A 25,524-nucleotide genomic window follows, 5' to 3' on the forward strand; every position below is an offset into this window, starting at 1 on the left:
TAAAGTGACCTCCTCCAGACCCTGGACTCCTAAAACCCAATCTACACTGTTATTGATTTTTCCGATTTGCCCTTCTACAAAGGAGTGTCTCCTGCTCTGCAGATCTGTTTTTCTACCTTTGCTGCAGAAGTGTAGGGCTGTAAAGCTATGGTATAATGGCTCTTCCCCCATCTCTAAAAGGTTCCATATTTCAGGACACAGAGGATCTTTCTTCCAGAAAAATAACCTTCCCAGAATGACATGCCTTTCAAAAGGAAAGCACATGAAGTCCCTATGTGACATTACTGGTATGCTTCTACATCCAGTGTGTCAACAGGATGCTTTTCTGTTTTTCCTTTGTGCTGTAGTAATTCTCTGCTGCTGAAGGTGCAACATGAAAGGCTGCTCTTTAGAGGATTTGAGTTTAGAACTGCGTGGAACAAAAACACAGTAAAGCAAATAGTATTTCCAAGTAAAACCATTGAAGAGAGACTGTGATCACTTTTGAAAAGCCTTTTTTTCTCCGTATCTCAGGTAATTAGGTACCACATACATACACTGTCTTCTGGACATAGGCAGTGTGGATTTGAATTTAGAATGTAGCTCTCTACTTTTGCCTACAATAGGCAGTATTAAAAACAGATTAAAATAACAGCAATAGAATTGAAAAGGATGTTGCAGAGAGTTTTATGTATATATTCTATTTTCATTATCTTTTTTGTGTTCCTGTGCTATGTGAAGAATTTGAAATTGAGTTGCATGTTCCTAAGCCTGAGTCCTGTTTTGCTTTTGCTCCACTTGAGGCAAAGTACTGAGTTTTAAGAAGTGAGGAGGGTAATTGAAAGCCATTGTTTTATTCACTGATTTATTTCTCCTGCTGCAATACTTTTTGATGCTTATTTAATTAAGTTAACTTAGTTTGTAGCTCCCCTTGTTCTTGCTTTATTAATTAATTAGTGCTCCACTCCTCTTCAAGCAGTGACATTTCTTATTGAAAGGTCATTTTGAAAGGTAGGGATGAGCAAATAATTTATAATCAATAATGCTTTTTGACAAAAATCTCTGGGAAGATTGTGAAATCTTGGACCTGAAATCTGCATGTACCTTCCTTCAGAAACAGCTTTCTGTAAGTGGCAGTCGCTTTTGTCACACATGCAGGGGGATTTCTCTTCCTGATATTTCAGGTAAGGGGATTCAGCAGCACTTTGGTTAAAATTGTCAAAAAGGACAAAAAAAAAAATTGAGATAAAGTCACTAAGACACCAAACCTATCATCTGACAACCCATTCCTAATTTAAAAAAATCTAAACTTTCAAACACCAATTTCAGCCTGGTGACATCAAGAAGACAGTTTCTAAATCACTGGAGAGAGATTGTGAGAGGCAACCACAGAGAGGCAACCAAATCACCAGGTGCTGTCGTGAGCCAGCTCCAGGGGACTCAGGGGAGAGCCCAGGCTGCTGGACCTCAGTGCCCTCAGCAGATATTCACACTGGGACTTTGCTGTCCATCACGTTTGCTTTGCAGCCCAGTGCCCTTGGCCAAGGAAGTCCATGGATGTTTGTATATGCACTGCCTTGCTGGATCTTTCTCTATGTAAGATTTTAAAGAGGAAAGTTGTAAGTGGAAAGTGGTATCTGCCATGCCAGCACGAATTTAGAGCATCCATACCCTGACAGGATCCAGCTGGCCCCAAGGGAAGTGTGGTGGGGCACATGTGGGGCACCAGGAGGGTCTCAGCCCAGGGCAGAGCAGGGCAGAGCCCATCTCATCGCCATGAATGGTGCCTGAGGGTCCTGGGCTGGCCCAGGCTGTGTGAGGACAGCAGTGCCCAGACCGGAACAGTCTGTGCTGCTGCTGAGCCTCCCGCTTGACACGCCTGATTTCTGCTCCCAAAAGACAGGTTTTCAAAAGGAATTGCTGCCCCATTGCAGCAGCTACAGGTTCAGAGTGGTGACAGGGCCGTGACTGGAGAGTGAGATGTCTTCTGTGGTGACACCACCTCTCCTTAAGTCTGGTGTGCCTCTTGTGTGTGTGGGGAGAAGGGTGACACGTGTGGTTACAGGTCCACACCCAGTACCCACGCAGCAGCAGGCAGGGCACAGGGCTTTGGCAAAGCTCTGGGCTGCACAGCTGGGCCTTTGCTGCTGTTTTTCACATGTTCCCCAGCCTCTCTGTAGCCACAGTCCGCCCTGCTGCAGTCCAGAGAAGGGGGAAAATATTAATAGCAAGAACTATTGGGACAAAAACGAAGCTCTCTCCTTCCTGAGATGGTATTCCAGCCTTATTCTGGGGATTGCATGAGGAAAGATGAAGAAACTGATAACACGCTCCTTTTTGAAGTCAGGGAAAGGGGGAAGGGTCACAGTCTTACAGCCAATAAGGAAAAACTGAGGAGGAGAGGTTAAGGGGGAGGAGCTAACATTCTGTATTTCAGGGGTACATTCCAGGATTATACCATTTTTCTAAATGCATTACAACACTTTGCGTGTTGAGAGGTTCAAGTGATAGGTGGAGGAGGTTGTGCTGCTGTTCTGACAGCCTGTTCTCACAACTGTGCAGTGCAAATACAGGTAGGCACTTCCCTAGGCTGCCTAACCAAGCTTAATGGGAAATGTCCCATGTGTACAGCAATGCCCACCTATCCAACACAAACACCCACCTGGAGCACAAGAAACAGTCTGTCTTCATGTAGGTTAAGCATTTTGTGAGTGTAAGGATGTGTGATTTTTACCTGTGGGATGAGATTACAATTCCACGATTCCCTTTGATTTGAATTTATTTACAAGGTATCCTGGGTTGAATGAGCTAGTAAAGCTAAAATTGTTATTGGCCTAAGTTAAGCATCAAAATAGCAAGAAACCCATGTATGTCACCTGTGCTATTTAAGGTTTTCAGACCAGCTGGTTTGGACCTATTTCTGTGTATCATTTTTTGAAGTACGGCAATAGACAGGGGTTTTGTAATGGTATGTTCTTTACTTGGGTGCTGAGAGTACTCAGCTTCTGAGCAGCTCCACAGTGCATGCCTGCAATGACAGAATCTGACTGAGATCTCAGGCTTTACTACCTAAAATAGTTTCATAATATCTCTTGTAGATGGTTTCATCTGAAAAGCGTATTGGCACTGTGAAGAGAAAGAAGAAAATGTAAATACTTTCAATAAAATAGTTATTGACTTAAAAATTAAAATGCATCTTTAGGATCAAGATTTGGTAATGTGGGGACTTGAATCCTCCTCAGTGTCTGAATATTCTGTTAAATGATTTTGGTATGAAATCTTCAGCATTAGTTTTGTTTAGCTTGAACTTGGGTCACCTTTGAAATAACTGAGTGAGGACAGCAGTTAATTTCCTTAACGCTCTATTCATCTCAACCACAAAAAGTATTTTTCTCTATGTTATCACACAATAAAGTTATCTCTTCACATAAAAATAGTTAGTTACTATTTTTATTTGGAATTTTTCTTTATTACTGATTGTTTAGGTGGTTTATTGGAAGTTTTGAAAATTGTATCTATAGATCATTTCCAGGAAGTGCTATTCAGTGATACATCATACACACTGTTAAGCATCAGCAAAATACAATAAACTAATTTGAACAAGGTTAATCCAACTTGCTCTGGCACTTGTACATTCTGTTTCATCTTAAATGAAGTAAAGTTGTTAATTTTGTGTAGTTTTCATTTTCACATTAACATTCTCTTCTGCACAGTGTAATTGCCTTCTTGTTTGTAATACTGTAGTCATTTTAGCTAGGGCAGCTCTCTATAGAGAAAGACACAGGGCCTTCCTGGAGAACTTGCTACACAGACCTGACAGTCAGAGGACACTTGTGTGGTATGATTTGTCTAAGGTCATACAAGCCATCAGCAGAGTGAGAAGCAGAATCCAGATTGCCAGAACCTTATTCCAGTACTGTATCTAGTGACCATGCTGCCTCTTAATATGTCCCTGTTCTTATTGTTCTTTCTTTCTAGTTCGGGATCGGGTACGATCTAAAATGGAGAGAGATATTTTGGCGGAAGTGAACCATCCTTTCATAGTCAAGCTTCATTATGGTAACTATAATAAAATATAATTCATGTTTGTTCTTAAATTGGTTGGGGAATTGTGACTAGATGTGTTACACTTTTGTGCAGATACCCCCTGCTGACTTATGATTATTTCTAACAAAGTCACATAGAGGCTGCCTGTGTGAAAGTCTTCATTTAAGCTAAAGGAGACATTTGGTATTTGTAAGTTTCAGCCATTTCTTCATCAAAATAAATTTGTCATGAAGTCTGATGTGGTAGGTAGTGCTGGTGGGGTAGCTCTTGAGTTTACATTTGCCAAACTCTTAACTGCTGTCAGGTATTGTTTAGAAAGACAGAGAATTTAAATAAAAGCAGGTTTTAACAATCAGTACCAGTCTAAATTTGTATAAGTGTGTACATGAATGTGGTGTCCTGATGGAGCTGCCTCCTGCCACGCCAGCCCCACTATCACTGTAACAGATATTCTGAGGACATTTGGATATGTGGGCTGTCCTCTCACACAAACCTGGAGCATCTCTCTATGCCTCACTCTCAGTGATTCCTGATACCTTGTGGAGTGGGAAACACTGGTAACTCATGGGTGCTTACTATGGAAATGAATGCATTAGTAATGCACTGTTGTCTCTCAGCTGACCTCATTTTTTCCCATAGCCTAAGCTCAATTGCTAAGTTCTGTACAGAAATGTTTTTTTTTGGTTCTCAAAGTTTTGAAGTGACAGTGAAGCAATGGCATGAATGATACACTGCTACTCAATGGGATTTACTCATTGGGAATTTATCTTGATCCAACATCTTCATCCTTTTCTAATGCAGCATTTCAAACAGAGGGAAAGTTGTATCTAATACTAGATTTCCTGCGGGGAGGGGACCTTTTCACCAGACTCTCCAAAGAGGTAAGCTGATAGATCTTTAACTCAGAAATTAAAGACTGTCTTGGATTTTCAGAACTCAGATTGAGTTTGTGGGAATGAAAAATGGCCTTGGGAATAGTCATATATATATATATGTAATAAAGTTATCTCATCTTGCATGGTTAAGTGGGTTCTTAATAATTGTATTTGAATTATGCCAAAGGTAATGCAGCAGATACCATGTAGGCATCCCTGCCAGAGAAAACTGCACCACTGCTAAGCCATCCCGCTAGCAAAATAGCCCCAGACTCAATGCTTTCAGAATAGGTCTTGGATGTGATGAGGCACAGTCTGAGAAATCAATCCCCAATACATTCTGCCCTCAGGATGAGCACAGAACCACTGGAAAAACACGTGCACTGCCAGCAGAGGGAAGAGATGGCCATGGTCCAGGGCCAGCCCCTGCAGCTGCTGGGAGCAGGTCAAGGGCCACACACCAGCCCGGACATGGGAGATTGACTATTACGGCCCTCGCCTGCCCTCCTCCTGCCTGCTGGGAGCAGCTGCTGCTTCCATACCCTCCCCAGGCTCTCATCCCTCCCCTGTCCTCTGCATGCCATGCCCCTGGAGAGGGACTGCTGCAGGCAGGGAGCATCCCAAGCCCAAGTCTCACTGATGCCCATACAGAGCAGCTGCAGTAGGTTTTCTAGGTTCATTTAGCTCTATCCTTTATCTCCAAACCTCTGTGGGCCAGCAGTCCCAGAGAGGGCCCTGCAGGAGGGCAGGAGGCTCTAGTGAGGCAGAATGGCTGCCCTGCAGTTGGCTGTGCCCTGGTGTTCTCTGTCACCAACAGAGTGTCCCCAGAACCTTGGTATTTCTCAGAGTGTGGGGACAGGGGTATGGGCAACCACTTATCACAGAGTTTTTAAAGACAGGAACCTTTCAAATGCCATTTTGAGGTGAAGCTCTGTTGCTCTTCTTGGGTTTGGGGAGCTGCTGATGAACTAAAAAAGCTGTGAGAACAGTATTTTCAGTCAAAAGTTCCCTAGCTTTCCCTCGATCCTTTCCCATTCAATTCCTGATTCAGTGACATGCTGCAGGATGTGTGCACTGCAGCTTGGGACCCCAAGTATTTGCTTTTAAGGCTTATTTGCTAATGCCAGAAGACATTGGTAACAAGTTAATTATACTGCTGGGTAATGATCCTTGCATAAATATTCAGTCCCTGGTAGCAGTTGTTTTTAATATGAGGAAAAAGATTTTAAAAATTTGAATTTAAAATGTCTTTCTGCTATTGTCATGAGAGCAAGCTTTATTAGCGAGGCAGCACTGCCATCTCAACAAGGGCCTCTTTGGTTTCATGGAAGAAGACAGAAAATGTGGCTCTTGCCTAAGAGGACAGGTCCCTGTTCTGCACAACCAGGGAACTCAAAAAATGGAAGATAACAACTCAGACTTTGTACTTTTTTAAAGCTTCATATTTTCCCCAAAGTTTTTCCAGGGCAATTCATCAACTCCTGTGCTGTGTACCTTCACTAATGATCATTAAGCTGACAGTGAAAACATACTTCTCTTTTTTCAGTTTGCAGCTCACCTGCCTATACTTTGCAGCTGCTTAGGGGCAAGGTATTGCAAGGGAAGAAGTTCTGGGAAAACTTGAAGTGTTTGCAATTTGTCATTATCGATTTGGTTGAAAGGTGTTGATTTCAGTAGACTTTCAGTCAGTTCCCATATACATATATTGCATGCGTGCACACAGAGCTTACCTCTTTCTTGCTCTGTCTTTTTGAGACATCTGACTTTAACTAGGTGTATATGTATAGATTAGATTTTTCCTGGGTTCTACTGATTTAATTTCTTGGCTACATCGTTTACTTGAAATCTTAAAAGTAATTAAAATTTCTTTTAAAATTAATGTAATTTTTACATTCAATACAATTAAATTTGAGAGCTTTTGCTTGTGTATTTATTTATTATTTTCCTCTTGTTTTTATTTCTAGCCTTTGAAGTAAAATTCTTAATTAAGTTATGTGACATCTGTTCTCTGAATCATCTCTTTTTTCTCTCAGATGTCTGGAACTTCTCAAAGCACCCAGATATTTTGGCTACCTCTTTTTGAGAGCAGAGACTTAATTTTAAAATTAAGCTCTGCAACTTCTACTGTAGAATTTACATTTACATATGACAAGTAAATTTGTATTGAGCTGACTCATTTTACTTCAGTCATGCATAATCACACTTTTGTATCCAATATATCAGCTTCTTTTTCTGCATTATTATCTCTGTGAAAATTGAAATTTAATTAAAGAGAGCATCTGAGATATAATGGAATTTGAACCAAAGGGGTTTTCTGCCATCTGAGTTTTTGAGAGGTTATTGGTTTTTTGATTACAGAAGTTTCTTCTCACCCAAAGCACAGCTTTCAGTGTCGGCAGTATCCGTATCAGCTACAGAAAACATTGTCTTCACTTGGCATCTCATCAGGCCCTGGATGTTAGACAGCACATCACTGCTTAGGGCATCTGCACTGTATTCCGTGAACCTCCAAGGCATGAGGTGTAAAATTCATCTCTGAGTCTCTTTATGCTGTGCATTCTGCACAGACTTGAAAGTATTCCACTTCCCCAGAAAGGTTTCCCATGCTATTTCATGGGAATTTGGTAACGAAATGCCAAGACTGTAGCAAGTTAAGGGATATGAAAGCAATATGGGCTGCACTGAATGTGTTTAATTTTGCTGTTCTTTTCCAAAGGCTAAGGAGTTATAATTTATTCCTAATATTGTGACATAATGTCATCTAAACAGATCAAACAGATGAATGAGAGCAGCATATTTAAAGAACAGAAGTAGTCAATACATCAAGCTTTGTTTTATAGGGAGAATCTGGTAAGAATTGTTAATGTAAGTTCAGACAAATGATGGAAAATTGAACCTGATATGATGATCCTTGCAGCATTCCCAGGTTAGACAATTCCTTGCCCGTGTCTGTTTAAGGCGAGCCAGCCCAGCACTGTCCTATAAATAGATGTGGTCTTCTCTTCCTTCTCTCTAGGTGATGTTTACAGAAGAGGATGTCAAGTTCTACTTAGCTGAGCTGGCCTTGGCATTAGACCACCTCCATGGTCTTGGAATCATTTACAGGGATCTAAAACCAGAAAAGTAAGTTAACAAGGAAAAACGAACTGAAACATAAATACAGGAACTTTTAGGTTGCTTCTGCTCCTTGTCATGCTAGTAAATGAGAAGGTGCCTGGGGCTCTGCCTTCCTTCTTGTTTGTGAGACTCTACACGAGACTGTCACTAACAGTGGCAGGGTTTTCCTGTCATACCACCTTAGCATGAGGCCAAATGTTTTGACTGTGCTCCAGTATGATGGGACCTCTGTGTGCCTGGTCTTCAGTTCTGTGAATGATTTTAGTAAAGCATTCAGAGCCCTGTGCCTTTAACTTCACTATTCTCTGTTTGCAGCATTTAATCTGTCCTTCCCCTTGATGCAGTGTAAACCACTGAGAGCAGCTCCACTTCCAGCTCATACAGAATATGGCGTGGCACAGTTCAGTTTTACTGTAGCCTTTACTTAAATGAGCACGTCTGAGAACTTGTGCGCCTGTTAACTCATGAGAGACATGATAATCAAGACTTTTAAAACACTTGTATTAACTGCGCAAATTATTTTCCAAAGTATTTGTTCTCACTTATATTTATAGCTATTTTTCACTCATAATGTGGTCCTAATTTTCCTTTCTCTTTTTTATTTTCAATACATCAGTAAAGCAAATGACACCCTCAGTGCTATCACTGGGAGTGACGTGATACTGTTTTTATTCTGTGCCTTTGCTTGGTGTTTTGCTGGATTCTGCTGTGATGACTCAAATGAATCAGGCTGCAACATTCCAAAGTTCCTTTCTAATGTAATAGTCACCAGCATTTATAAAAGATAACCACTGAGAGCACTCTGTTAGGCAATTGCTTACACTTCCAAAGTCTAGCAGCACAGCAGCATTTTCCTTCTGTGACATCAAACTGAAAAATATGCAGCTCATTCTTTAAAATGGAGTGTTACTGTTTCCACTCTCATGGGCAAAACATGAGACCAAAAGTGATGGAAGGTGGACTTTGTAGGTGAGAAGTTGAAGGGGAGGAGACTGTTTATCTCCATTGCAGTTCTGTGAGATTTAAATTTTAAATTCAATTTTATGTTTTGGTTAGAAAAATAGTAGTATCAGTAGTAGTACTCTGAAATCAACAGATGTACACAGCAAGAGAGTCTCAGTCTTTTGGACTAGAGGACTTTTTGCAGTTGACCAATTTTCCAGTCTTGCCCATTTATGCAACCAAAACTGGAAACCAGAGTCTTTGGCAAATATGGGAAGTCATCCTACAAATTAAACAACTGGAGGGAGAAATGTGTCAGTTTGTTCCTGATATGAAATGCAGGTAGGAAATGGTGACACCACAGCTGCTGCAGCCACAGGGCCTTGCATCATCTGCCAGCAGCTCCTCTGTTTCAATTTCATTCTGAATTGCTGTTTTATCCATTCAGCATTGTCTTGGTTTGAAAAGACAGGTGTCTGCTAAGGAAGGCAGGAGCCTGCCTTGAAATGGAAAATGTAAACCCCTTTCCTCTGAATTATTATAATATTGAAATTAAGGGGCTCTCAGGCAAAGATATGGGAGTAGGAATAATAGTTCTTTACGAGTATGTATAAATAAAAAGAAAATCTATGACTTAATGGGAAAATCAAAATAAAATGCAGTAGCATAAAAAAACAAGGCACTGTCAGAGTCAGAATACAGCCTGACACCCTGTTGGTCAGGCTGCTGTTAACACTCTGATTAAATGTTGGCTGCAGTCCTCCTGCAGTGACAGATGTGGTTCTGTTGAAGCAGCGATCCTGTAGAAGGGTGTAGTTTTCCTCTGAAGATCCAGTGGTGGTATAGATGGGTCCGGTTTTCCTCTGGAAATCCGGTGGAGAAAGGCTGATTGTGGTGTTCCAAGTCTCAGGTTATATCCAGGTAGGAATGCTTGGCTCCTCCCCCTGGGGGGAGCATCTGACAATGGGATGATGGAATTTATCAGTCATGCAGTGAGACTCAATGGCCCATTAACAGGAGATATCCCCCTGGAGGGAGGATGGGTTGTGGAAGAGATAAAGAACACTGCCTCACCTGGTTTGAACAGCTGGTAATAGAATACATCTAGTTACAGCTTTCATTGCAACTCAATACAAGCATCAACAAACATATACACAATAGAGTAACTCCAATTATAGGTTTTCTGTTTTCAACTTTGATTCTAGTGAGCATTAGTATGAATCATGTACACTGCTTTTCTCTCTGATGTTCGATGAAGCTGATTTTTGACGTAACACATGATACATGAATCTGCTATTAAAAGATATCCAGACAGACATGAGCTTGTATGAGATATGTCGCAATGCTGTTACATTTATAGGCATGTGCTTTAATTTTTTGCTTTAGAAGAAACTGGAAACCAAGCAGAAAATTAAGTGTATGTCAAAATTGTTCATCATATTTGAGATACTGAGAATTGGATTTTTCTGAGTTCTCAGCAGGAAGTATCACTTAGCATCCCAAAAAACATCTCTCAATGACTGCAGTTGCAAGTGAGAGCACTTTATATTGCTGCAGACCAAGCTGCAGTGCTTCAGATCAGGGATCAGTGAATCAAGAAATTGGAGCTTGTCTAAGGAAGGAAGGTGTCACTGATTTGTCATTGTCACATAGAAGCATATTGAAAAGGTACAGATGGAATCGTGTTTTCTGCATGTTTTTGTCTTAGCTGAGACTAGCTATTCCCTTCACTCTACTCCTCTGCTAAAATCTCTCCCAGAGTATTACCAGTCTGCCAACTGAGACAAGATTTCTCTGGAAGAAAATAAAAAGTATCATCACATAACTGAAGACCTTTACACAGAGAGATCACTGTGTAAAGTTAAGGTGGTAGCCCTCACTCTTGCATTTTCTAACTTTTGTATATATGTTTTATGGTCTTTGATGTACATTTAACTGGATTAACTGTAATACAGTTTAATTTGGATGTAATTGATCTAATGTAAAATTAGTTTACATTAATATAACCCTTATATAGGAAATGGAATGACCCAGAAGTTCATATCTGGAGATAAAGCAAGGCCTCTGATTGAAAACCATATCCTCTAAAAATAGCTCTGTAAGTGCAAAGCCCATGTGTAGTCACACCTAGGAGAGCAGAGCATGACAGACCATGATTTCTCTGGAACTTTAGATTTCCATTAAAGAAATAGATACAGCAGAATAAAACAATTACTCTTGGGAAAAGAAAAATGCTAAATTTTTGAGTTACATCTGGGAAATAATATCTTTCTAAATAAGATGTTAAAAGAAAATTAGGACCATCCCAGGATGTTCTCATCCTTCCCTTGCCCCCTGGCAGGATCAAGACAATAACAGGTGTGTTGCTAATCTAGGCTTAAAACTGCTGGTGGGGACTCTGTACTGTGCCCAGGAGGCCTCTTGGCAGTGCTCCAGCACTTGTTCATCTAAATGTTGCTCTTAATAGACAGTTTGGAATTTCTTCTCTGCCACTGCAGGGCAGTGCTCCTTGGCCCGTTCTCCTAGAGGCCCCAACCTGCTTGTTCTGCTCTCAGCAGCAGTCTCAGGGGATTGTGAGAACATCCTTTTCCTTAGACCCTCTTCTGTACCCTAAACAATCCAGGTACTGAACTCTTCACGAGTCAGTCTTTACAGGGGTTCAGTCATTCTCATTACTCCCCTTTAGTTTCCCTTGATTCCTCTCTCCTTTGAAGTGCAACGTGCAGGATCACACACGCTCATCTTCAGCAGAGGCATTACCAGCATGATTACAGTACAAGGTTTGCTCTGTCAGATTTGCAGAAATGGAGATAAATTAATTAATTCATAATTTCCCAATTCTCTCTCTCTCTCCCTCCCTCTCTCCCCTTTAATAAAGATAGGCACTGCATTAGACCTTTCATTGTTCAGTGCTTTTTGCTGTTATTCAGAAGCTCCCAAAAGTAACTGCTGATAGGTTTGAGTTCACTTGTCAGCTCTGTAAGTGTGCTACAATCAAGATCATTTGAATTGTTTATGCAAAAAAAAAAAAAAGGAAAATAAAACAGCACTGTTCAAACCACTTGGAAGAACCCTCAGTACATTAAAATTTAAGGTTCAGCTTGCTTTTTTTTTTTTTTATATATATTCCCTGAGCAAAATCCATGTTAACAATTCAAAGCTATGAGTTAATTTCTAGTGCAGCTGGGAGTTGTTCTCAAGTCAGCTGTACTTACTTCAAAAAGATCAGTAATTGAGCTTTCTGGTTAAAGTCTTGTTTAGAACAAGCAGATACTTCTCTTGAATTGTTGCAGACAAATTCTTCTCCTTGAGCTGTCTAGGTGATTTCAGTGGCACCCCTTGTGGGACAGGGTATTGTTCAGTCACACTGGGAGCCCCTGAGTTCCTGACATGGTGAGGCACGTTTGTACTTAAGAACTGAATAACCAAGATAAAAAATATGGCATATATACTCTGGTATATATGGTAAATAAAGCAAAATAGAAAAATGGAAACTTATTTTAAAGTAGTCTATGATGTATATGTTATTTCTGATACTGTGGTTTAAGGGTATAAGTGACTTAGAAATAACTCTACCATCTGAAAATGGACAAACTATTATTAATCTTTACCATCTATCTTTTCAGGAACCTAGATGCACCTTGAGTTCTGGAATAGGGGCTTAGGTTAACAAGGAGTGATGTACATTTTAAGGCCATCAGTTGTCTACATGAGGGACAGTTCATATAACAAATTCAGATACGTTGAACTATGCTCTAAAAAAGCCAAACACCACTTTTTAATGCAGCATGTTGCCATGACAACTGATTTATGAATGTAACTGCTCTGTGTAGAGAGGGGAGATCTGAGAATCAGTAAAAGACAAAGGCCAATGGTGGAAAGCTTCCATTGATGAAAGCAGTCCCTTTTTCACTTCATGGTGTCAACGAAGCTACAGCAGAGAGCAATTTGTGTTCAGCAGGGTGAGATAGCACGGGGTCATGTGGGATAGTATGAGGTCATGCGAACACTGACATGTCCCAGAACACTGACAATTTGTGAGAATCTTCATCTGGTACTTTCATAACAAAATGTGAAATGAATTAAAACACTCTTGATAAAGTCTCAGGTTTTATTTCCCACCTGAAAATTTGACTTCAGTTTCTGATTAACATAAAGTGTGGGTTGAATCTTCTGCAAAATTGCTCTCACTTAGAAAGCAACTTAGATCATCCAGAAAAAAAATACAAACACAAAAAAACCCCAACAACCCAACCAAACCAACTCCGTAGTTCCAGCTTATTTGGCAGAACTTCACATTGATTTGGGGATGTTGGAGCTCAAACTGAAGCCCAGAAGATATGACTCAAAACCAAAAATAGAGAGAGAGAAACGGGAGAGAATTGTTCAGGCCTTGATTTAAGACATTATATAAAACAAAGCCAACAACCCATAATGAAAGATTTTTTTTTTCCCTGTGTTAAAGTTGCAGCAGAAAAATTGATATGGAGTTTGCAGTCCTAGCTTTGCTATGAGACTTCTCCTGTAACTTGGACTATGTCATTCCTCTGCTACAAATTTACCTGCTCCAGCCTCTAGCATGGAGATTCACAGCCTTTATTTTCTCAAGGCAGACTTTTAAAATGAGCTCAGTGAAAGCATATGGTATTTGAAAATTTGTGGAATGATTGTGATGCTAAAATGTTCAATCATAGAATAATAGAATATCCTCAAGATAATCCCAAGAATCACACCATGTTTCTGTGTGTTGTCCAAACACTCCTTGGACTCTGTCAGGCTGGTGCTGTGACCACTTCCCTGAGGAGCCTGTTCCAGTGCCCAACCACTCTCTGGGTGAAGAAATTTTTCCTAATATCCAACCTAAACCTCCCCTGACACAACTTCAGGCCAATCGCTCAGGTCCTGTCACTGGTCACCACAGAGTGAGTGCCCATGAGATCAGTGCCTGCCCCTCCTCTTGAGAAACCTGTAGGCTGTGATGAGGTCTCCCCTTTTATCTAAGAGACACCCTTATTTTGTGGCATTTTTTGTTCCAAGCCTATGTGTGGTTCACATATTTATGGTGTTAGTATATTTTTCACCTAATAGCTGTTTCTACTGCTTTGAAGAGAAGGTTGACAATGGCAAAATCCTGTAAAAGCACTCAAGCATTAGGCAGAACAAATAACATGAAAAAAACCTCCTGGCTGAAGTTTATCACTTGGTGTGACTGTAACCTAGTTTGGCATTTAAAAGTAGTCTACCTTTTATGGTTCTTATAATTCAAAACATTAATTTAGATGAAAGATTATTCTCAAGCCTGAATCATATTAGAACTTTTGGTTCTTTTTCCCCTTTCATAGAACAATACTGTCTTATTTCAGATTAGTTTATCCTTCAAACCATAGCTAAAGTAATTGTGATTGTCACAATAGAACGTCTGCTATGGATATTGTGGGATAAAAAAGAATTGTAAAGTGATAAAGATACAAAGAGAGTATGATCAGATAATAAGTTTGCCTCTACTGTCACAGGAAAACTAGTTGTCTGTTGTTGTAATTTGTATTCTTAGAAGCAGACACTTTGTTCTTCTTAATTTCCCTCTAAGATAATTCAGTGCAACAGTTGCCTTTTTTCCCCCCCCGTCACTATTAGCATATTGTTTTCTTTTTACATGGAATATGATCTTCGATTACTAACTGTTCCATTATTGGTGCTGCCAGATGGCAAAGGTGCAGGCACCCAGATGTCCAGAGGGTGCTGCCAGGGGCCACAGAGGAAGCTGCCAGCAGCTGAGGGCATGGTAGAAGGGTGATTAGGGAACATGAGAGGAGGAAGGAACTGTAGATCACGTTTTAGGGGATATAGGATACACATCCATTGGAAGCCAGGATCTATTAATTTTGCTGCTCATGCAAACAGTGTGAGAAAGAGTTGCTGTGTGTTTCTGACAACCTCAGGCAGTATTCCCAGTCTGAAAGCTCTGTTGGTGTTGCCTCTATCCCTTTAATTGAGAGTAAGGTGTGAACCCTTTAATCAGGGCAAAGTATGGGAAACATACATAAAGCAGTATATATTTGGTATCTGTACATACCAAAGCAGCATGGATTTTAGATAGGAAATTATGAAATTAAAAATCCATTAAATGTTAAATTAATGATTCTGGGGAAATTCCCACAACCTTTGAATTGCAGTTGTTCACAGGATCTTCCTGGGTGTGTGGCAAAATTTTGGGTGATTTCTGTGAGCTCTATTCCCACTGCTGTTTTTCCAGATCCAGGTCTGGAGAGTTCATACATTCATGCTCACTTCCACACTGGCAGGTGTTTTATTCTGTTCTCTTCTGAAGCACAAGTTTAGGGGTTGGAGTCACAAAAACACATTTAAACATGGTAACGTAGTACTTGAAAATTACGTGTTCAAGAAAACTGCAGAGAAAGAATAAAGATAAGATGCTTTTATGGAGGAGGAAAAAAGGCCTTAATTATTGGACTTATGGTACTCAGTTGCTGGCCTTTGATGACTTGTACAACAGCTTTTTCTAAATACATGACAGAAGAGCATCTTTTTTTCATCCTATTTTCTTCCTGAATAATTTGATTAAAGTGATTCTCTAAGAGAAGAGGAATATAAAAATAGCTGGCACCATGCTAGATCCATTTGAAAAGAGAAATATACTAAGTCTAACTAGGACTGTAGAAAGACCACCTTCATTACTATGTCAGTTTTTATTTACCAAAATAATTCTTTTTCAAATTCAGTATTCCTTCTTGTTTCCGCAAAAACTAGCACTGCTTTTTGCGAACTAGAGAAATTTTGGAGTGCCTTTGTGAGAAAAAAATACGTTGGCAGGTGGCAAATGTGAGAACACTTGAATTTGGCTTCCAGGCTGAATTTTCATCTGTGGTCTGGACAGAAAAAATAAGCAGCGGCTGAGATCCATGCAGTTAGGCTGTGACTAGTCATTGTGCTCTACAATGACTTTTACTACTTCAGTATGAACCTTTGGACTTAATTTTAGGTCCAGTGAATCCAAGCCCTGATTATTTGTGTGATTGCCTTTTATTATGACAAGAACAGGAAACACATAGCTCCTTCTCCTGCTGGAAGGATATACTCTGCAGCCGTTGGCTTTGAACACCCTGTTCTTTCTGAGCATGCCCACCTTGAACATCCTGTGGAGCACAGAGGAGGCTTCTCATGGAACTGCCTCAGGCTGTGCATGCTTCAGACATGAGATTAAACAAACCTCTGAGGTTCATTTTTCTTTCTGGAGCCATAGAGCCCATTAACGTTTTGTTTATGTAAGTATTTGAATCTTGCATATCTCCTTACCTGACTTAAACATTTTTATTCATGTTTTTTAACTTCGTGCTTGACTAATGAATGAATGTTTTGTTTTTGCTTTATAGCATTCTTCTTGATGAAGAGGGTCACATTAAGATAACAGGTATGTGAGGGACAGAAAACTTCGTGCTTGTAAGCTGATTTATTTTTTTTCTGCAGTATATTGCATGGATCCTGGTCCTTGGTTGGAAGGAGCTTGCTTACAAAAACTAGAAGCCAGAAGAGTTTGAGCATTAAGCTTCTCTGTTGATTTGTCAGCCCCCATGCTGCACAGCACATGGAGAACGTGGCATTTTCTTGGTGAAATTGTGCTCTTGACTGACGTGAAGCAGGCAGGTTTGGCTGCCTGCCACTGCAGATGGAAGGATGCTTCCAATATGACTATTTCATCCAGACAGAGGATGACTGGAAAGACATCCCTTTGCCACTCCAGAGGCACTGTCTAACCAAACTTTTCACTGGTGTAATCTGAGATTATTATTCCTAAGACTTCGGTTAGCTGTGCAACAATCCTCACTAGCATTGCCTTCACCAAACCTGAACTGTGTATATCTGCTTATTTAAACTCCCTTCTGCCTTGAGCCAGAGCCTCATTCTGACCAGGGAAAATGATATGCCTGTTTTCAGGGTGTATTAATAAGTGCCAGGCACTCCACGTAGGCACACACGTGTCTGTAGCCTCTTTCTGCACACGGACAGAAGGGCACTTCACCAGCTGGTTGGCGCGTATTGTTCAAACAATTTCAGCAAGCAAAAACTTAAATAATAATTTTTAGAGACCTGACAAGACTTTTTCTGCTTCAATTTATGTAGATTTTGGTCTGAGTAAAGAAGCCATCGACCATGACAAGAGAGCGTACTCGTTCTGCGGGACAATAGAGTACATGGCCCCAGAGGTGGTCAACCGGCGAGGACACACGCAGAGTGCCGACTGGTGGTCCTTCGGCGTGCTCATGGTAATGCAAAAATTGTGCTTGTTTGCTGGAGGGCTGGCTGTGGGAGGGATCACATCCCTCAGATAAAAAGTGCAGTGTCAGTGAAGTTTTTCAGGGAGGTGCTGCACTCTCTTCAAGCCAGCCCCTTAAAATTAAGCGTTCAGATGGTAACCTGCCCCCCCAACCCTGCACCCTCCAGCCTCTTCAGTCTGTGTGCTACTCTTGCTGAGGTAGAGGAAGAAAAGGCTGAGAAGTTGGTTTGTGAAGCTGTGATTTTTTTTCAAAGCTGTATGAACACTAAGTTTTTGGAAGCAGATGTTTGCAGCATTGTTTTATCAAGCAGAGTGCTATCCCTTGAGCCCAGACACCAGGCATCTGCTCCTCTCACAGGGATATGTTTGGATAACAGCGGTGGAGCTGCTCTCTCCTGAGATGTACCCTGTGCTCAGGGTATGGCTATCACCAGGGCACCTCGCCATGGTGGTCACAGCAGGACCAGGGCAGAATCAGAAATTAGCATAGCAATGTGCTCTTCCAATGCAGCACCATTTCCTGTGGTATGGCAGCTGGTTTTGGTAGCTGCATATTACAGAACATACCAAAATCCATAGAATATGTTTCAATTTTGTTTTTCTGAAGCGGACAACTGATGTCACCAGAGGCAGTAAAGGAAGCAATGTGAAAAACAGTTAAATTTTGGGTTAGGGAGGGCCTACATCACTGATCTAGCAGGTTGGCAGCAGTTAATCTACATAAATATTGTCATTTATGGCCTGAATTATAAAAGGAGTGGAACATCCTTATCTCCTGCGGCCACAAATCCATTTGTGGATGCTCAGCACTTCTGAACCATGTACGTTCATTCACAAAAATCAATAGGTTATGTCGCATAGAATAAATCTATCTCTACCCTTTAACTTTTTTATTATATATTTATTTTTGGTGAATAGCTGTGCCTTCTCATCCTTTCTCTCCTATTAAATGATGATGCATTTGGTGTATAGATTGTTATTCTTTCACCAGCTAAAAAACTCTTAATAAACTGGACTACTACTTCCTCTCTGGGTTTTGCTAGGCATGCTTTTCTTTTTTTTTCCTTTCCACTGCTCTTTTCAACCCTCCCCTAAGGATTCAGCATATTAGAATTAGAAAAGATAAGAATCCCTATAACTGGAGATGTATTAAAGTAAAACCCTTTTAACTCCAAGCTAATGCTTTAAGCCTTTAAGACATCTTAGAGAAAAATATGTCAGTCAGTTCAACCTTCTTCCCTTTTCAACATTTAGCTGGTTGAGACAGAAAAACATATATTTCCCCACACAAAACCTCTGGGAGGGTTTTCTGATGTTGTCTTTCACTCTGCTCTTTTCTCTTTGTTTTCCTTGTTCTGTCACATGTATGTTCTATTACAGAAGCTGGTTTTCTGTCAGTCTGAAAAACTGAAGATAATTAAATGGTATTCAAATGATTTATTAGCATTTCTTCCTAAGCACCGTGCAGTATGATGTAAAATAAATGAAGAAAATATATTTTTATATGTATATATAATTATTTTATAATTAATTTTACTTTTATAATAATATAATAATTTTATATGTAAAATAAGTGAAAGAAAATATACCAGTTGATGAAATACGCATAGCTTCAAAAGAAGTGTATGTGATAGTGAAATTTTCATATCTAAAATTTTTATCTAAAAAGGGAACATATTAGGCAGATAGTTACAGCATGGCCTGTATCTTCCTCATCATCAGAGCAATGAAACACTCACTTGTCTGTTCTGTTCTGTGAAGGGGGGTTGATGTTACAGCATGAGGAGCTGGGTTATGCTGGCAGCTTCTTGCCAACCTGCATTGAACTCTGCAACAGAGCACAGACTAGAATCAAACTGAATGATCCTTACACACTCATTAAATGTGGCATGTTGTGATTATTAATAGCAAACAGACTTGTCTGAAAATGACAGTAAGTTCTGGTCTTATTTATTAATTGAGTTATTATTTCATGAATTATTATTCACCAGGAGTTTTACTGTCAACAGCAGTAAAACGTCATTTACTGCCAGCTAGGTCTTTGACACAGGCCACACAACTGAAACTGTTACCTGCTCTGTTTGTTTTCTGTTCAGTTTATTTGAATTGTTTTATGGCGTTATGCAGACTGTTTGTCAGCAGGTACAGTTACACAAATCTTAAAATTTGCCCCTTCCAGCATTCCAGAAGACAGCCCCTGCTTCTCATTCAATATGTGGTGATGACTGCTGAAACCCAGCTATAATTTCTGCTCGTGAATCTGTGTGGTTTATCATGAGCAGACAGCCTTTTTTGCCTTTCTATATCTTGTTCACTGCATTGGAGGTTTTGGATAGGATATACTCTGCAAAAGCTTTGCATCAAGAGATCTTCATGAACAAGTGTTTGGTCTGCATTGTTAAAAAGTTGAACATGTAACTAATACCTTTTCAGCTGCACTGCAAGAGTCTTGATGCCCATACTGCCATCTCTGAAGCCCAGATAAACTGATCTGCCTGATCTAACATGTGCAAATCTCTTGGAAGGCCTCAAAAAGCAGTGCTTTTGTAGTTCATCCTACCAGCTGATTTACAAGGTCATAGACCTTACCGAAGTTGCATTCTTTCAGTTCAGGAAAAAAATACTGTACACCTTTGAGAGTCATGTGAGCAGAGAGGGGACTATAATTAGAGAAATGGCTGTGATTAATTGGTAGCAGTCCCAAACAAGAAAAAATGTGTTCATAGGTGTCAGCAAGTAATTACATCTTCACAAGAAAACAAAATGTCCCTTTGGTATCCAAAGTATTCAACTCTGTACTAATTTTGTAGTAACTATACAGTGGCATTGGAAAAATCAATGCAAGACATCAAAGTATTACAATCTTCTTTTACAAAATCCCATTATAACACTTGTTTTATTCCCAGTGCAAGAGATGGTCTTCATGAAGGTTATTTTGAATGTTTATGCTTGTTGCTATGTTAAGGGGTTCAACCCCTTGTGAGCACTAATTCATTGTGTTTCACACACACAGATAATGAAAAATATTTAATGCATTTTGCAAGTATTAAACTGAGTGCTTGAGCAGTTCTCACATACCTGGAAAATGACTGGAAGTGTTGAGAGGAGAACATGGCCATTCTCTGTTTTCCAAAACTGAGTGGTCTCATGTTTCTTTGTACCTCTGAGTTTTATCCTATGATCACAATACTTCAGCCGACTTGGGCTGAAGTAGTTTGCACAACCTGCTCTCCTTCCATCTTTTAGGAGGATTCATATGGTAGTTACCCAGGCTGAGGATTTTTTCTCATTCATTATCTACCCCGATAATCTTCCTGGGTCATTTCTTGAATCCTGAATTTCCTCAGGAAATATGGCACTCTTTTTCCACAGTCTTCCCATATGTATGTCTTCTGTGAAGTGCTCATGTTTTGGCCACCAAAATTGGAGACTGCCCTGAAAACTAGAGAAAGGAGGCACTGCATAGTAAATTGAGACTGCAGCAGGGGTTGGATTATGTGACTCCAGAGTCCCCTTCCCATGAAGCCTAATTCTGTGGTTCTCTAAACAACCAGCTGAACTGGAACAAAGAATATTTGCCTTTCTTGCACTTTCTTTGGTACAGAAAGGAAGTCAAGGCTGGAGGGAGGTGCAGCCTTCTGAAGTACTGTCTAACAGAAGATGGCCCTCCAAAACACCTGGGAAGTGAATTGGTGGGAAGCAAGGAGCAAACAGATGGTTTCTACAGATGGGGAAGTAAGGAGAATGAAAACTGAGTCTCCCACCAAAACTATTGGGACTGCTTTAATAGACAAAAATACTGTGGAGTTCATTCACCCCTAGTTCAGCTTCTTGTCAGCCTGCTGTGACCCATACAGCTCTGTATCTATGTGCAAGAGTCTAAACAGCATGTTCTCACTTCTGTTTGCATGTTCAGGTTTAGCAGGATTATTGACTTTTTGAAAAAATAAGCAGGAAGACAGGTCACTGTGCAGTGAAAGGATAGCTTCAACTGATGAAACAAACAATTTAATATTTTTTTTTTTAAGTCTTGTTCTTTCATTTTTAACCTTCAACACATTTAGTCAGGCCTGCAGTTGAGAAACTAATGTTTTCTTCCAGATACTGCTTAGCTAAGTTCATTGAAGTAAAAAGCTCTGGTACATTTAACTTACGTGCCTGCCTTTCACTTTAAATATTGATATTAAGTGCATTTCTTCTGAACCTGAATTAATCACAACATTAGGCCTGCACAACTGGAGATGTGGTAACAAAGTGCTGGCCATTACAGCAGCACAGTAAATGTTTCCTGCAGCCTCCAGGACAGTCATTCCCCCTGCTCCCTCCTGCAGCTTAAATTTCTTCCAAATTCCTTCCTTCTTGTTTCCATCCCTTGCAGCCACGGTGCATTTGCAGGAATTTCTGGGATATTGGGATGAGTGGGAGCTACAGCCCTTTCCCACTGACCAAGCAGTTGTTTATATCTGTATCATCTGCATCAACAGCGTCAAGCCCATTTGTGCCAGTATAAATGAGATGTAGCAGCCATTGCTGGTGCCGCTAGATTAGATTTATAATAATAACAAAGGAACATGAGCAAGTGTAAGTGAGCATTAGGTACTTACTCTGAGCATAAACACTCTGGAAATCATGAGGAGGGTTTGGTACAATCTGTACCATTTATGCTGCTGCCCTGGGAAGCAATGTTCTCTGCCCCTCATTCCCAGTATATCTGAGCACTTTTATCAGAACTAAAGCTCTAATAGGTCAGAATTACTTTGAAAATAGTATTTAAGCTCCAGCATCATCTAGTCAGGTTTAAAAATTCTCCTCCATTGTGTTTCTTTGTAGTAAACGAGCTGCTTTCCTCCAGGTCTACCAGGCAGCCTCTCCTAACCCAAGCAGAAGTTAATGCATTTGCTTTTGTCAAACCTTGCTTATATTTGGCAGCCATATACATTTTCTTTTAAGTGGTTTTAATTCTGTTTCTCCTATGTGTTTTAGTGCCTTGAGGTAATTTGTTACTAATGAAGATTAATCCTTCAATTAAGTATATTCAATTAGCTATCTGGCTTCTAAACATCTCCGTTGCCCTTCTCCCAAAATTAGCATAGCAGTTTCACCATTAGTTTTCTTCTGTTTTCTCTATTTTTCTTCTGATATAGCTGTATTTAATCTGGGCAAAAGGAAGAGTCAGGCTGTGGGGCAGTCTGACACAAGTTTTGGTAATGAAAGAATCTTAGCACAAACGTGCATTTTGGCAGCACTGTGGTTTCTTGTGGGATAAGATACAAAAGCTACGTAAGGCTTTAAGAGTCTTTCTTGCCTTAGCAGATACTTGCTTATAGCAGTGAGTATTAATTATTAGATTAATTAATTACCCTAATTAATTAGCTTACTGAAGTACAAGAGATCCAAAGCCTGAGTTACAGGCACAAGTAATAGTTCACCTTATGCTCAGTGGACAGTTTTCCTTTGTGTCCAAACTCAATTATGTTCTTGGTGTCTTTATATTTGGTGATGCACAGCCTTCAGCTTCCCTTAGCCAGAGAAAGCAGCTGCTACTCCATAAAACACCATGGCAAGATCTGTGTGATAGACCTGGTATTGAATCCAAGTTAGGCAAGCTTCTTCAGCTGGGGTTTTGTTGGGTTTTTTCACTCCTTACAGATGTGAAATTCCTGTCAAATTTAATGAAAGCACTAATCTGTCTCCAAGGAACCATAACTGATTGATGTTTCAACACTTGAGTTAGGCAAATAATTGATGATGACTGTTGAGTTTTGCTTTGAGATTTGGGTTCAATTAAATGTGGCATTTATGAGATTCATCACTGAGTTCAGCCAGAGGAACCGAAGCAGGAGAGAAAAGGCACACTCAAAAGCTTTGAAAATGTGGGGTTTAGTCTTGTTCCTCCTGCAAAATATAGTAGAGACATCGCTAAGTGGTGCAAATATACAATCAAAGAGGTGGTTTGACTCAACCTAGAAAGGTGGGGAGTGGCATATCAAATCCATTTTCCATGGTAATCTGTGCCAAACACCCCAGAAGAGCCATATCCATGCAGGCTAAGGGTCCCTCCATCCAAATACCTCATTGCCAGCATTGGTCATAAAACAGCAGGTGCTGAAGGAAACACTGCATATGACACTTCCCAAACATACCAAAACTTGACAACAAATATCAGTGTAAATAGTTTGTAACATATCTCTGGAATGGAACAGTCATCCAGACTTGCTGTGCCATTTTTTTCTGATGCACAGCTTGTTGGATCATTTCTTTTCCTCTAGTTTTCAGTTGTATTGGAAATAGAAGATGGATGTGGTGTCTTGGGCTATGAAGACCATCCTAATGCACATTTGATTTACCATTTTGTTGCTACTCCACAGTTTGAGATGCTGACGGGATCATTACCCTTCCAGGGAAAAGACAGAAAGGAGACAATGGCACTCATTCTCAAGTGAGTATCAAAACTGCTTTCATTCTTCTAACTGCAAGTTAACTCTACCCTCTGGACACTCCATGGAGCCCAAGCATGTGATGGGTAGAGAATAATGATATGCATAATGAACTTTCCAAAGCCATGCAAGGTGTGAATTTAGTAAGACACACATGCTTGATGCCTGTGTTCAACTCTAAAATTGCCTTCAGAATAAACAATAGGAAGTGAATTACTGAGAGAGCCTTACAAAAGAAATTTATCTTACTTTTTGTGACAATGTCAGTATCCACAAAATGTGGTGAAGTCAGATTTCTGCAGGACATCTTATATTTTGTTGTTGCCAAGTTTCAAATCTTTTCCTTTGTAATATCTCATTTGTTTAATATTAAATGCAGACTAAAGTATATGAAGCTTAGATTTGCTCACTAGTGCATTTTTTTTATGTAGTGGTGAACGGCCAAGAGAAAAGTTTTAATCTCTTTAAACAGTATGCAGTTTAGTATAATCTTTTTCATTAAGTTTGTGTAAATTCCTCCAGATTCCCAAATTTATTCCAGCAAACTAAAAAAGTAAAAAAAATCCTGTAGGAAAATGACCTATTTAGGTTGCAAAAGTTTTATGAGATTCATTAGATTCATTCTCTACCTCTAGTGAAGTCAGTGATAAAACCTTCCATATGAACAGCGGAATAATATCAACTTCTCACTCTGTGTTGCACTATGCTTAGGTAGCCTTTGGTGTGTCTGCCCATCCTGACTACTACAGTTCCACTCTTTCAGCCACAGTGGGATGGAAAAAAAGCTTGAAAAATCTATTTTCTTTTCAAGTGTTGTGTTCTTTCAGAGCCAAGCTGGGAATGCCACAGTTCTTGAGCATAGAAGCCCAGAGCCTGCTGCGAGCCCTCTTCAAAAGGAACCCCTCCAACAGATTAGGTACGTGTGTGTTTGATCAGGACGCTCATTATGTGCTCCCTGCCTTGTCGGGTGGGGAGTTGTACCTCTCAGCTCATCTATTCCCATGGTTATCCTCTTCATTAGGTGGCATTTGGCATTCCTTCCCAGAGCACAGTGAACCTTCAGCATCACTAGAGGAATTTGCAATGAGTACAGGCAAAGCATTGAAATCTAAAACATGATAATAACTTGTGTTTCATTTTTTTGGTAAAGATGGTGAGTGAACTGCCAGATTTTATGAATGATTTAAGATACCTGCTGTGTATGATGATAGAGGGAACTGAGAAACAAGTGTGGTATAAAATCTGTATAATTTAGCTGCAAATCTCAGGTTTCATCTCTCCCATTCTCAAATGCATTTCAATCCTGTCTCATTCTATTAGCTAAGGGCAGTCTTGCAGTAGACTTTATTCTTTATTACCCAAATACATCATCTTCTTTTTACTGTTGCTGATGCCTTAGAGAGGCTACCTAAAATAGAGGCTAGAGAGAGTTAAAGTGGGTATTTATTAATGGCCTTCAATAGATACACCTTGGGCAGCGCAAAAGCCTTGCAGAGGCTACACCAAAGATGGAAAATGGTCACAAGGTTTTCAGACAGATATAAGTTTGGTCTATTTGCATATCAGGGGTTAATTCTCCAATTATAGCTTCAGGTAATGAAGTCATATTCCCCCAGCTTGCTCCCCCCACAATTCCCTTTTGTTTATACTTTTCAGGGCCTGAGGCTGTGGTGTGTCCTTGGAACTCAGGCCTACAGGGGTTGCTTTCTCTAATCAAAACAGGAAGACAGTTAACTACACTTTATATGGAGTTTAGACCTATGCACTAATGCAGTATAGAATTTGAAAAATATAAAAGCAAAAATCTTAAGGCACCAATGTGTCTTCACGTTTT

General features: G+C 40.1%; 1 protein-coding gene across 1 annotated transcript in view; it reads left to right on the forward strand.

The window, feature by feature from the left end:
- Positions 1-25,524, forward strand: part of RPS6KA2 (ribosomal protein S6 kinase A2) — a 159,242-nt gene that overhangs the window by 83,884 nt on the left and 49,834 nt on the right. Inside the window, exons 4-10 of the mRNA XM_058836823.1 lie at positions 3,958-4,038; positions 4,828-4,907; positions 7,918-8,024; positions 16,352-16,389; positions 17,100-17,242; positions 23,622-23,692; positions 24,518-24,606. Coding sequence (XP_058692806.1) covers positions 3,958-4,038; positions 4,828-4,907; positions 7,918-8,024; positions 16,352-16,389; positions 17,100-17,242; positions 23,622-23,692; positions 24,518-24,606 — 609 coding nt within the window. The remainder of the gene's footprint in view (positions 1-3,957; positions 4,039-4,827; positions 4,908-7,917; positions 8,025-16,351; positions 16,390-17,099; positions 17,243-23,621; positions 23,693-24,517; positions 24,607-25,524) is intronic.

This window comes from Poecile atricapillus, chromosome 3 (genome assembly GCF_030490865.1).
Source record: "Poecile atricapillus isolate bPoeAtr1 chromosome 3, bPoeAtr1.hap1, whole genome shotgun sequence".
NCBI classification, from domain to species: domain Eukaryota; kingdom Metazoa; phylum Chordata; class Aves; order Passeriformes; family Paridae; genus Poecile; species Poecile atricapillus.